We start from the raw sequence: 13,450 nt of genomic DNA on the forward strand, positions 1-13,450 counted from the left end.
GATTTCCACTTTCCAACAATAACAGACTGTAATATTTGTAGTGTTGTTATTAAAAAAAAATATATATTGTCATAGTGTAACTTCTACAAATATTTAAATGCAACACATCAGCAAGTTCCATATATAAATCAAATCATTTATTAAAGATGCACGTGTCGTCTATGTTTAGGAGCACTTGTCGTACTTCCACTTTGTGGGCCGTATCATGGGGATGGCAGTGTTCCACGGCCACTATATTGATGGAGGCTTTACCTTACCCTTCTACAAACAACTGCTCGGCAAACCCATCACCCTGGACGACATGGAGTCTGTAGACCCGGACCTGCACAACAGTCTCGTCTGGATCCTGTACGTACAAGACACATTTTTGTTGGGAAAGAGAAAAAAAATTGCTCTGTGAGGCTTTTTACATATCATTGTGATATTATAACTCACTGCAATGAGCACGTTTAATTGAAAGAAAAGCCTTGACTAGACCTGGTTGCTTGATGACAGCACCCCCTAGTGTTTATTATTGAGCAAAGCTGAAAGGTTCAGGTGATGGATTTTTTTTTTGATGTTCTTTTTTTTTCTAGTTGATTGATTCTTTCTTTTGTTTGATTGTTTCCCCCAATTGTAAAATCCTGTGATTGACTTCAAATGACTCCTCAGGGACAATGACATCACAGGCGTGTTGGACCACACCTTCTGCGTCGAACACAATGCCTACGGAGAGATCATCCAGCATGAACTGAAGCCAAATGGAAAGAGTATCCCCGTCACGCAGGACACAAAGAAAGAGTATGTCCGCCTGTACGTCAACTGGCGCTTCCTGCGGGGCATAGAGGCGCAGTTCCTCGCTCTCCAGAAGGGCTTCAATGAAGTCATCCCCCAACACCTGTTGAAGTCTTTTGACGAGAAAGAGCTTGAGGTACTTTCCCTTTGGCATGTCGTCAAATCAAACTTGATTCAGGGATGGAAATACGCAGTATAAAAATAAACATGTTGCTGTCTTCCTTACGCAGCTGATCGTGTGCGGCCTGGGTAAAATCGACATCAATGACTGGAAGTCCAACACGCGGCTCAAACACTGCACTCCGGACAGCAATATCGTCAAGTGGTTCTGGAAAGCTGTGGAGTCTTTCGATGAGGAGCGAAGAGCCCGTCTATTGCAGTTTGTCACAGGTTCTTCAAGGGTTCCGCTGCAGGGCTTCAAGGCCCTCCAAGGTAAAGAAAGACCAAAAGATGAGAAGATGGGAGTCCTCGCTTGCATTGGTTGTGATAAATGGACATATTGCTACCATCAAGAGTCAAGTTTAATGGCAGGCAGCTTCTGCTCATCTGGTTTTAGTGTTGCAGCCAACTAATGAATTTTTGTAGGACTCCTGTCCATGAATGACTGAAAGCGATACTTGACTCATTGAGCCATTTTCAGCAGTAAAACGTTAATATTTTGCCCAGAATTAATTTGATAACTTTATTATTTTTCATGAAGAATTAACTCATTCAATCCCAGCCATTTTCACAAAAGAAATCCCCTTCACTGGTTTTACTGGATTTTGGCTAGTTTTGCAGGGGCCACAGAATATTGTGTTCTATTGCTGTAAAAACATGGAACCTACCAAAAGAAAGATTAAAGTCTCTTCTTTCATCGGGAAAAAACATGTATATTTCTGTTTTTTTTTTTCAGCAATTAGCATTAGAATATAGCTAAGTTTCATCATTATTAACAAATCTATTTAGAATTGCGAGTAATTGAGCTTTTTCCCCCCCCCATCGTGGCCCTGGTTGATCTCCTTTGCTCTGCTGCCACCTGCTGGCCATTTGTGTAATTTTTTTCAACCATTCTTTGCAGTTAAGAGGCTGCATCAAAGCCTTCTGTATGCGCTAGCATAAAAAACATAAAAACGTAAAAATACGTCTTTGGGACACTAAAGCATTTCAAATAGAACGTATTAATACGTTTTTGGGAGCAAATGAGTTAATACTTTAAAAACAAATGTTTCCACTTGTTGTCGACTAAATATGACATCACCTGTGCTGACGAAGTCGGTAGCAGCCAATCATACCTCAGTTTGCTGACCAAACCCAGAAAACAGGCGAGTCGTGATTGGTCATTAGCGACTTCCTCAGCACAGGTGATATCATATTCAGTTGACAGCAAGTGGGAAATTTAGTTTTTAAAGGTGTTAATTGAACATGAAAAGTAATTAACTTATCAAATTCATTCTGGACAAAATGTTAACTTTTTACTGTTGAAAATAGCTCGACGAGTCGAGTATCCCTCTAACATTCATCATGGCATAATGTCAAACATTTATGAAGCTTTTTGTCTCGTGTATGCCAGCTTCACGAAGGGCCCACATCAAAACTGATAAATTGACAATTTACAATCAAAAATGCAACATTTGTTTGCCAATGCTTTGTAATGGTGCAAATGTACCCTGTAAAATCAAGTGTCCGCTGGTCCATTTTTACAGGTGCTGCTGGCCCACGGCTATTCACTATCCATCAGATTGATGCCAACACCAACAACCTCCCCAAAGCCCACACATGGTGAGAAAAATGTTTGGGAATTATTTTTTTGGGGCATTGTGACATGAGCAGCTTCTGCAGCTAAAGGAAAAAAAAAAAAAAAAAGACAACTTCCTTTGTGTTTATTCAATCAGTCTTTTCCAACTGAGAAAGTTGTCAATTGGTTGTGTGTTAAATGTTTCTTTCTGTAATTTGTCAGTATTTACTGTTACTGTCCAACTGGGTGGGAGACATTTGTTTTTGAAACAGTTCATAATTCACTCCCTCCACCTTGATTAAAGGCCCAGACGATTAAAAGCCACAACGCACGATGCAGACACTACCATACATAGATATGGTGTTCTTTGGATGATCAAATGATCAGCAATGTGGGCAGAGATACACACCTTTTGGAATTATGACGTAAAAAGTTGCAACTTGGTCTCACCAGACATAACAAAATCACCCAAACTCATGTCGGGGAAAAAAAAAAAAGTGTTAGTTTTGGTGGGGAAGAAATGCTACTAATCAGTTAGACATAGCTGTTCAATGAGTGCGTCCTAATCATTCTACTAGTGTGCTTAATTGTCTTTTTTAATTTAAGTTAATCAAAAATATGGAAGAAATGCTCATATGAATTTTCTGCCAGTGTCTCTCAAAAGTGTCACGGCACGACATGACCTTACTAATGTTTCTCGTACTGCCTTCACTTAAAATCATCGTCTCCTATTTTTTACAGTTTCAATCGGATCGACATTCCTCCCTATGAAAGCTATGACAAACTATATGACAAGTTGCTGACTGCCATTGAGGAGACATGTGGCTTTGCTGTGGAGTGACTGTGTGATGGGGCATGGCGGAATAACTATCAGAAGTCAACACCCCTCCACTCCCCCCCTTTTTTTTTTTTTACACACGCATCGAACACTCTATGATCTGTTCTGTTGTTGAAAAAAAATCTCTGCAGCTGCTAATGACTATTTACTAACTTGAGGAACATGCAGGATTCACTGTTTCTTCCTCTTTTTCTATGTTCATGCAAGCATTTTACAATGGCGACTATTCCATGTAGCAAGGATCTTTCTGAACCAACAAGGGTGGATTGTTAAGCGAAAGTACAGGGTAATTTAATTGGTTACCGTAACCACGTGGAAACGTGAATTCTCGATATGGAAGCGTGCCTTTCGACTGATCACATGGGAGCAAGCGGGAACGCCCGGCCAACGGGTACTGCATGTGCGGATGCAACGATGAGACTGAGAATTTGGCAGACAGATTTCCATCGCTCTCCAAAGACGGCAGCAAGGACCCCAATGTGTCGCTGCACAAGCTGCATTCCCATTGTCACTTCGTGTCAACCAGTTTGTATGAACATGTATACATGAAGTGCGTGCAATGTGTTATTTTTATATAGTAATGGGGAAAATGGAAGACAAATTGGTACAGTTAGTTATAATATATCTAATTTATTGCTGATATCCTATTTAGGTTATATATATATATATATATATATATATATATATATATATATATATATATATATATATATATATATATATATATATATATATATTACATCTCCCCATTTCCATTGTTTCAGAAAATAGAGTTACCGTTTAAATCATAAAAGGAATTTGAAATAAGTTGATTTTCACTCAAATACAGTATTTTGGTTTAACGAACTTCTGTTTAATGGGAAATGTTTCTTCAAGGCCGGCAAATCACACGCTCACAGTTAGCCATTGCTGAATAGTAATCAAACTGAGCAGACCCCTTTAAAATCTAATAGAATTCTGAAGCCACTTAAACAACAGGTTTTGAGTGTGTGCGCGTTTTGTTTTGTTCCCCCCAAATCTTTAGTCAACATGCACTCATTGACAGGGCTTTTGCATGAATTGAATGTTTCCTTTAGTTCCTAGACTCCAAAGTCCTTGGATACCATGCGGTATTAAATATTAGTGTATCAACATTTGTCCGACTTTGGCACCCATATACCTGTACGTATATTGATTGATTGATTGATTGATTGAGTGATTTCTTTTTAAAGTCCACATACACTATCGATGCCTTTTGTGGCCAAAAATAAATCAAAATGTGCACGAATAATTCTCAATGGCCACATTCTCAGGGGTTAGAATACAAACCTTGTTATTTATGACAATAGAAGCAAATTGGCCATTGTACCTTATTTTCTAAATAATGAATATCCACTTTCATTGTTTTGGCATCGACTATTTGTTGCATGTCTGAGCACTTGGTTGGACGGGAGTTGACTGAGATGGCCTCCTGCTGTTGATAATGTTCCATATGTGAGATTGTTTTCTACCATTGAACATAAAATTGTTGAATGTTTTCTAAAAGATGCTGCCTGTTTAGCAATCTCTCTGACCGTGGACTGTTCTGAACATTTGCATACACTAAGAAAAATGAACTGTTATGTTGCTCTTTAATGTAAACAAGTGTATGCAAAGTGACAAGTGTCCTCACATGGTGCTTTGTACAGTAAAGATATATCGTTCATATATGTGGCTCAAACAACATGTAATTTATGTTTAACTTAATTAGAAACTGATTTTGTCTAATGTGGGATGGGGGGCAGGGGGGGGTGCATTGGGTAAGAAATGGTGACCTAAAGGGCATATTCATCCACTTAGAAGTCCAGTGCACAAGCAGATAGATCACACTTCCTACAGTACGTTATTCAATGTCGCCTCATTGCTGCCTCTCACTGAAGAATTGAAGAAAAAGTTTGGGATGCAGCTCTTGCCTTTTCAGATTTGTTTTTTAAGCATGATCCACTAGGCCTATTAGCTCTCCTAGCTGACTGATGCAATTTGATGTATGTTAACACTACCATTTTGTAAGAGTATTTTATTTTTGTGTGTAATTAGTTCTAATTAAACTTGCCTTTGTCTAACAATGTAAGGCCTTGTACAAATAACAGGATTGTCTTTCTTCATTTTCCCTTTTCCCCCATTTTTAATTTAAATCTGAAAATTTACAGCACAGCAGTGTGTCTGCTTAAACATAAGCCTTAATTATTTACATTTGAATGGCATATTGTGTGGAAGATTACTCTGCGGGGGGGACACTGAGGGCTGAATGGGAAAGTCCAAAGTATCAAGTACAGTTTCATTATGTAGATGTGAAAACAGTAGACAGACATGACCTGGAAACTATTTCTTTACATTGTGATTCTGGTTGATATTCTAACATGAGGCATGTGAAACACATTTAGAAAAGAAGTTAACGTACCGGTATTTCAAAATTTCTCTTATATTTGGCTTGAGTTGCTCTTGGTGCATTTTACACTTTACTGTGTACTTGCAGCATTATACATCTACTACATATATGTATGTACAAAATGTAGGGCATACATGGCCCTACATTTGTGCTCATAAGTTTATGTAATGTATGGCAGTTAAAAAGGCTTAATGCCCATAAAATCCAAAATGCTGTGGCAATTGTTTTGATATTTTCCAAAGCTGAAGTGGACACAAGAAGAGATGTGCATGTATTCAATTCAGCATTTTGTCATTGAGTGACATTAAGCTTTTCTACATGTACAGTTGGGCTCATTAGTTTACATACTCTGGGGCATATGTAAATTTATCAGCACAACTGTATACTGTGTCTTTGTGAGTTCACGACTGCCACTATTTAAAGTCCCTCTGATTAACCCAGAATAAAGTTCAGCTCTTGTAGTACGCGTTTCTTGACTTTTTTTTTTTTTTTTTTTTTTTTGGTAATGCTAACTGGTATTTTAGAACTGTTCATCATTCCCAATTCCAGCTGAAGAAAAACAGCCGCAAAGCTAGATGCTGACACCAGCATGCTTGACTCGAGTTATATGGTCTTTTGGTGATGAGCAGTGTAGTGTTTGCATGCTTTGTTTTGAAAGTTTTGAAAGTATTTAAGTATTTTTAACAGCAAAAACGTGGCATTTGTACAGGGGCATGTCGATTTTACTAAGAGTAGAAAATTAGAAAGAAATTAATTGCCATCAACATATTAATTTAAACTGAAACTAACGATAAAAGGAAGTGAAGATTGCAGTGACGTTCACTTTTGGGTTGGTCCAAAAGACGTCATTTGTGGTATTTGACGAGGAACCGTTTTACCGGCTTTGTTTGGAACATATTCATCCGCTATTTTTCAAGTTCTAGTTAACACGAGGCCAAGAGGACATTTTATTTTTTAATCTTTGTATATATTAAACACACGTTTAAAAGAAATGTTTAAACGTCAAGACGTTAATTTACTATTTGCTGCTTTTTCTTAGTGCCGTTGAAGTGAAAGGGGTGGGGGGGTGTATAGCGGATGAATACGGCGGAAGTCAAACTTCCGCTTGCTATATAAGCCGGACCTCCTTTTTCTTGAACCGGCATTTCAGCACAGCTGCCGAGTTTGACTTAATTCGGCGGCCCAATAAGTCTATTTATATTTTCTTTTAGATTTAACCTTACACAAATACCAAGAAACATGCCAGGATATTCCGATAGAGATCGTGGCCGAGACAGGGACAGAGATCGAGGGTAAGTACATTTTTTTTCCCGTTTGTTGAAGGCGGTTTTCCCCTCGTGGAAAATGGCCGACCGGGCTTAACCATGAAAATAATTGAGGATACGGCGTGCCATTCTCTATTTTGACGAAATTAAACTATTGGTGTTGATACTGGCAAAAAAAGTAGGCTAAATAACAATCGCCTGATGTATTTGACAAAAGCCGGCAAATGGCAGTCTGGTGTTTTTTGGCTCGAGTCCTCGCCTGGCCTCGTGCCTGACATGGCGGCTGTTCGTTAGCTTCAAGCTAGTACTTTGTTAGCTTGTTCGACGGTAGGCTTTGTCCGGCGAAGTTGGGGATAAAGACGTGTATACGTATTGAAAGGTAACTTAACATAAACAAATATTGAGTCGCATTGAGCAGATATTGACCGTCATTGTTACGTTTTGCTATCTGCTTTTCCGCCATGTGGCAATGGTGAAGCACATACAAAATGCCGGCTGTTTCCATTGTTCCTCTACAGGCTGGAAAGTATATAGCAGCGGGACATTTTCCACCAATGACTCAATTCAAACGCGTTTCTTGTTTGGCCGTCTAGGCCATCGCCCGATTTGCTTTAGTGTGCATTTTTCTTTTTCTTTTTTCTTTTTTTGAGCGACTTGTTGTATTTTAGTTATGGTGGCGGCCCTCATCGTTTTGGTGGCAGTCGCGGCGGTGGTGGCGGAGGAGGTGGAGGAAAGTTCGGCAACCCCGGCGAACGCCTGCGGAAGAAACACTGGAATCTGGACGAGCTTCCCAAGTTTGAGAAAAACTTTTACCAGGAGCACCCAGACGTATCGAGGAGGCCTCTGGTGGGTCCCGCATGGTGCAACTGTTATGCAACACGTGTGCGAGTGTGCTACACGTGTGCGAGTGTGCTGCACGTGTTGGCGTTATGCAATTGGCATGGCCGCTGTTGTAAATCTTTTTTTTTTTTTTTTTTTTTTTTTTTTTTTTTTTTTTTTACATTATTCCCAACTGTAGCAAGAAGTTGAAAATTATAGAAGGACCAAAACGATCACGGTGAAGGGGAGAAACTGTCCAAACCCAATTGTAAAGTTCCACGAGGCAAGCTTTCCATGTAAGTACTGCTGGAGTTGATGACTTTTGAACTTGTTGCATTCTGAAACATGTCTTTAAATGTTTATTCAAAACAGCTTACGTTATGGATGTGATCAACAAGCAAAACTGGACAGAGCCAACCCCCATTCAGGCTCAGGGCTGGCCTTTAGCACTGAGTGGCCATGACATGGTTGGCATTGCACAGACTGGTTCTGGCAAAACTCTATCTGTAAGCTGGAACGATTTGAGATAAAATGATGGCATTGTTGTATTTGAAAGTCTTTAATTGTTATGCATCTCCTGTACAGTATTTGTTGCCAGCAATCGTTCACATCAACCACCAGCCTTTCTTGGAGCGTGGTGATGGACCTATTGTAAGTTTTGGTTTTGATTAGAACATATTTGACAAATTAATTGGATATTAATTTTACAGTAAAGTGTTTATTTGTACATGCATGTTCTGTGTTGCTTGTCCAACTTGTAATACAAACATTTCCATTGTCAGTGCTTGGTGCTGGCCCCAACTCGTGAACTGGCACAGCAAGTGCAACAGGTGGCTGCAGAGTATGGTAGAGCTTCTCGCCTCAAGACAACCTGTATCTATGGAGGAGCACCCAAGGGACCACAAATCCGTGACCTTGAAAGAGGTAAGCTGTTTAAATTGGAAGTTAATTTTTTTTTTTTGTATTTCGTTCATTCAACTAAACTTTATATAGCACTTTTAAACAGCCTGAGCTGTCACAAAGCGCTTTACAGAAACATAAAAAAAAACTAACAACACAGAACATTAACACCAATACAATACAATCACAACAAATAAACTTTCTTCCATTCCTACATACGCTTTGATGTTTGGAGCAGTTAACGATGAAAGAGGACAGAATCAGTCTCCTTTCAGCAGCTGATCAGAGACATGATCTCAATGTATATGACATTACATATGTTTGCTACAAGCTAAGTTTGCTTATAAGCTAGCTCATAAACAAGCAGCTGCTGCAGTCGTGATGAGCATCATGCACACAAAAATGGTCAGATTTTCCAGTCTCATCCAAACTGCCTCTCCTCCAAGCGCCGAACTTCCATCTAGTCCACGTCCCGCGCACACCGCCGTTTACTCTTTTTGGAATGTTTCCTTTCCAAGGTGTGGAGATCTGCATCGCAACACCAGGCAGACTAATTGACTTCCTCGAAGCAGGAAAAACCAACCTGCGCCGTTGCACCTATCTTGTATTGGATGAGGCCGACAGAATGCTGGACATGGGATTTGAACCACAGATCAGGAAAATTGTTGACCAGATCAGAGTAAGTTTTTCTAATTGTCATTCAGTTACAGAATCTCATTTTGCCTGTTGGAGATTGATCAGCATTTTATGTCTTCATTGCAGCCTGATCGTCAGACGCTGATGTGGAGTGCTACCTGGCCTAAAGAGGTGCGTCAACTGGCTGAAGACTTCCTTAAAGACTATGTGCAGATCAATGTTGGCGCCCTGCAGCTCAGTGCAAACCACAACATCCTTCAGATTGTTGATGTGTGCAGTGATGGAGAGAAGGAGAACAAGTTAGTACATCACATCGTGCCATTTAGTCACAAGCTCAACTGTTGGTGGCAATTGTGCATAACCTGAATTTTCTGTTTTGTATTTTCAAAAGACTCATCCGCCTGTTGGAGGAAATCATGAGCGAGAAGGAGAACAAGACTATCATCTTTGTCGAGACTAAGAGGAGATGTGATGACCTGACAAGGAGGATGAGGCGAGACGGGTAAGTTATGACACAACCAGAAAGCACTACTACTGTCGGACAGCACATTTAATGAAATGCTTTTGAAATGTTTAGATGGCCAGCTATGGGAATCCATGGAGATAAGAGCCAACAAGAGAGAGACTGGGTTCTTAATGGTGAGTTTACTGTCCCCACTCCCACATTTCACAATTTACAAGCTGAAGGTTGGAACATAATTTTTGTTTTTCAGAGTTTAAATATGGAAAGGCTCCCATTCTGATCGCTACAGATGTTGCGTCTCGTGGTCTAGGTCAGTGTCCCCCGTAAAGCACTTGAAATGTTTGAATTTTTTTATTTAGAAGAAAGTATATTTGCTTTCTTTAACTCTTCTGCTTCTCTCTGAGTCTCTCCCATGGGCCAAAGGAGCAGTGTGTATGGCAGGGCCTTGGCATGACAAGCCCAGGTGTCCAGAGGGGGAAGGAGGATTCTTGGATGTCCTGACTGGCGAGGCACGGGTCTCCCAGTCGCGCACATAAGCAGAGGTGTCAAGGTCCGAGTGCAGCATACAACGCGCTGGCCTATCTAAAAGTGGGGGAAGTCCACAGTTGCTCCCCTACACGCTCGACTGTTGTCTGGCAACGGTTTGGACTGTGTCACACACCCAGGCTCTGTAACTGTCCCAGCTGAAAGCCCCGTCGCATTGTTTGGACACACGCAAGTCCCGAGTCATTCCTAAGGTGCTTTCGGTTGCATGGACGGGTTGTAAAGCATGGGTGGCGTCGCCGTTGCGGTTCAACTTGTCGGATGAGCAGCTTGTAAGATCGATTGGAATCTCACCTCTGCAGTAACATGGCTACTGGCGCTTTTGGTGACAGTGGGACATGCTAGTTGGACACATTCCAAGCTCACACTCCTCCCTCGCCTGCGTTACAAAAGTCATGTCGAGACCTGCCAACGAGAGACTTTGATCACTGGGATAAACTTGCCCTGGCGACTGGGGTGCGCCGTTTGTAGGCATCCTGCAAACTGGTTCACATCTCCACTTTGGTGGCTAAAGACTGCCGTGTGAACTTTTTAGTAGCACCTTCTCACCAGTGTGCGTTGACAAGTGGACCTTGAGTCGATCAGTGACACTAGGAGGCAGTAGTGTGCATAGTAGCCCTACTGTGTAGACAATGTGGGGGGGTGCGCTGCGATGGGAATGGACTAGTGAATGCACGCTCCAATGAAGGGTAAGGCTTGTGGTAGTTTTTTTTTTTTTATGCTTTGGTCACAACTTGGAGGACTTTATTTTTACTTTTATTTTATCCCTCCTAACTCCCCTCAATTAGAAGCGGCTGGAGTGTGCATTGTTTCTCTCTTCCCACTGTAGTCTCCCCATATGTTCAAATGCGGTTGTCTAATGCCAGTTTTTGCAGCCTTTGCCAACCCTGTGACGCTACTAACAGTGCTTTGTTTGATCTGGTTGTTGTTGTGGTGGCGCTGGCGCACGTCTTTGTGTGCTGTCCTACTCTTCCCTTTTGCCACACCGCACCACAATCTTACAGATGTTGAGGACGTGAAATTTGTCATCAACTTTGACTACCCCAACAACTCTGAGGACTATATCCACCGCATTGGCAGAACGGCCCGTAGCCAAAAGACTGGCACGGCCTACACCTTCTTCACTCCCAACAACGTGAGACAGGCCAGCGACCTCATCTCTGTTCTGCGCGAGGCCAACCAGGCCATCAACCCCAAGCTCCTCCAAATGGGTGAAATCAGAGGAGGTAAATCAAATTGGTGAGATACGGAAACTGTGCTGTCAAACACAGCCACTTCTCTGCTAAAGTTTTTTTTTTTTTTTTTTTTTATTTATTTGTTTTTGGTACATTTGGTTGTTGAATTCACCATACCCCAAGGGTGCCATTAATACTGTTCTGCTCTCTTTGCAGGTCGTTCAAGGGGAGGCAGAGGTGGTGATTATGACCGCAGGGATCGGTTTTCTTCTGGAAGGCGAGATTTTGACAGTTTTAGGGACAGGGATAGCAGTAGAGGCTACGACAATGGACCCGGACCAAACAAAAGCTTTAGCACAACTACTCAAAACGGCGGCTTTGCAGGGAACAGTGGTGGTGGTGGTGGTGGTCCTAATGGCTTTAGCGGAGGCTACAATGGCAATGGACAGTCCTTTAATAACCAGGCAGCATCCTTCCCCCCTCAGAACAACTTCCAACCCCAGCAGAATGGTGCAAGTCACCCCCCATTCCCCTTCCCCCAAGCACAGCCTGCCCAGCAGCATCCACCCCCGTTGACGCCGTACCCCATACCCCCGCAGTTCCCTCAGTAAACAAAGTAATTTATTGCTTCTTTTGACTTCAGTTAACTTACCAAATTTTTTTTTTAATTTTTTTTTTTTTTTTTTTTTTTTTTTTTTTTTCACACAACAGGGTTACAAATACCTTTAGCCTAGTGAGCATTTTAAGATCTGCAGTGTTGCACATTTCCTCTCGCCACTCTATTGCTATTTAATTTGTTACATTCCTCGGTAATGTTTAGTTATGTTTTCTATGTAATTTCAGGAGTACTGTCTTGTGTATCCTTGAAAGTGATGTTACCTCCTGCCATGGAAGTGCACTGCATGATCTTTACAATAAAAACAAAAACATTTGCCTTTGTGTGCTCTTTTGTGGCTGAGATTTAGAAATGGTTGTGCTGCCATCTCTAGCCACTGGATGGCGTTAGATGTTCAGCTTTGGCTAATGCAGTGCAAACTCGAATATCAAAGATGCGATTGGGTATTAGCCATGCTCTACTGCAGCACAAGTATCAAATGTGGTAGACGTTTTGCACATAACCTTGCTAAAAACAATTACCATTTTGCATGGTACCACAAAGGTTTATTCATACACGAAGCCCCAAAAATTAAAAGCCAGATACGGTGAGATCACCTTAAAATATATATATATATTTTTTTTTTTTAAGAGTAGAAGTGATTCAACGATTGGTTTGGTAAATACGCGATGGAAGTTGCTGGTAATTTATTTTTTTCGTGAGTTTAGCAAGACGTCTTATTTCTACCCCCACCCCATTACCTTGTGCGTGCGTGACGTCACCAGCTTTTTTTTTTTTTTTTTTATAAACTGAAGCAGTCTCACAGTACACATAAGGACGTCTACTCAGCAAAACAACCTTCGTAATTTGGCCGGTCTTGGAAACATATTACACAGGGTGTGTGTGTGTAATTTTTATTTTTTTACTCTTTTTTTTTTTTTTTTTTTTTTTTTTTTTTTTTTTTCAGCTACACTTCACACCTAATGGCCAAAGTCATTATTACATAGTGTGTCCATTTGCTACGCACTATTAAAATGCATATAACGGTACCAATTTTGGAACTGTAAACATTGTCAATACAGCTGTCCCTTTTTGTGGGTTTATTTGCTACAATTGCGTTCAACTACGTATCCTGGAGGAATTACTCAAAATGTTTAATACAGTGAGTGGGCATAACTTGAACCCCCCCCCCAAAAAAAATCTATTCACTCCTACACTTTTTTTTTTTTTTTTTCCTCATACCCACTCACACACGTGGCCTACTTCTTTTAGGCCACATACATGGGCCTCCCCCTCATGCGGAGGGTCGAGGCCCACG

The 13,450-nt window shown here is 41.0% G+C and overlaps 2 protein-coding genes across 4 annotated transcripts in view; both read left to right on the forward strand.

Annotated features, from left to right (window-relative positions):
- Positions 1 to 4,025, forward strand: part of smurf2 (SMAD specific E3 ubiquitin protein ligase 2) — a 55,759-nt gene extending 51,734 nt beyond the window's left edge. For both annotated transcript variants that reach the window (XM_077500993.1, XM_077501003.1), the window contains 5 exons: positions 170 to 348; positions 652 to 910; positions 1,005 to 1,206; positions 2,460 to 2,535; positions 3,233 to 4,025. In XM_077500993.1, coding sequence (XP_077357119.1) covers positions 170 to 348; positions 652 to 910; positions 1,005 to 1,206; positions 2,460 to 2,535; positions 3,233 to 3,332 — 816 coding nt within the window. In that variant the 3' untranslated portion in view covers positions 3,333 to 4,025. The remainder of the gene's footprint in view (positions 1 to 169; positions 349 to 651; positions 911 to 1,004; positions 1,207 to 2,459; positions 2,536 to 3,232) is intronic.
- Positions 4,026 to 6,846: 2,821 nt separating this feature from the next.
- ddx5 (DEAD (Asp-Glu-Ala-Asp) box helicase 5) lies at positions 6,847 to 12,469 on the forward strand. 2 transcript variants are annotated; one of them, XM_077501034.1, is made up of 13 exons: positions 6,847 to 7,028; positions 7,670 to 7,847; positions 8,020 to 8,116; positions 8,193 to 8,326; positions 8,406 to 8,471; positions 8,603 to 8,744; positions 9,239 to 9,399; positions 9,483 to 9,655; positions 9,748 to 9,858; positions 9,934 to 9,995; positions 10,070 to 10,129; positions 11,367 to 11,601; positions 11,754 to 11,932. In XM_077501034.1, the coding sequence occupies exons 1-13, from the start codon at positions 6,976 to 6,978 to the stop codon at positions 11,779 to 11,781; spliced, it is 1,500 nt and encodes a 499-aa protein (XP_077357160.1). In that variant the 5' UTR covers positions 6,847 to 6,975; the 3' UTR covers positions 11,782 to 11,932. The 2 variants fall into 2 exon arrangements, with proteins under 2 accessions (XP_077357160.1, XP_077357150.1); XM_077501024.1 differs by having other exon boundaries at positions 6,849 to 7,028; positions 11,367 to 11,588; positions 11,754 to 12,469.
- Positions 12,470 to 13,450: the final 981 nt, after the last annotated feature.

The sequence above is a fragment of the Festucalex cinctus genome, chromosome 1 (assembly GCF_051991245.1).
Source record: "Festucalex cinctus isolate MCC-2025b chromosome 1, RoL_Fcin_1.0, whole genome shotgun sequence".
In the NCBI taxonomy this organism is placed as follows: domain Eukaryota; kingdom Metazoa; phylum Chordata; class Actinopteri; order Syngnathiformes; family Syngnathidae; genus Festucalex; species Festucalex cinctus.

Coding starts and splice junctions, on each gene's coding strand:
- ddx5 (XM_077501024.1), top strand. CDS start 6,976: ATGCCAGGATATTCCGATAGAGATCGTGGCCGAGACAGGGACAGAGAT. Junction 8,745..9,238: donor AATCCGTGACCTTGAAAGAG/GTAAGCTGTTTA, acceptor TTCCTTTCCAAG/GTGTGGAGATCTGCATCGCA. Junction 11,589..11,753: donor AATGGGTGAAATCAGAGGAG/GTAAATCAAATT, acceptor CTCTCTTTGCAG/GTCGTTCAAGGGGAGGCAGA.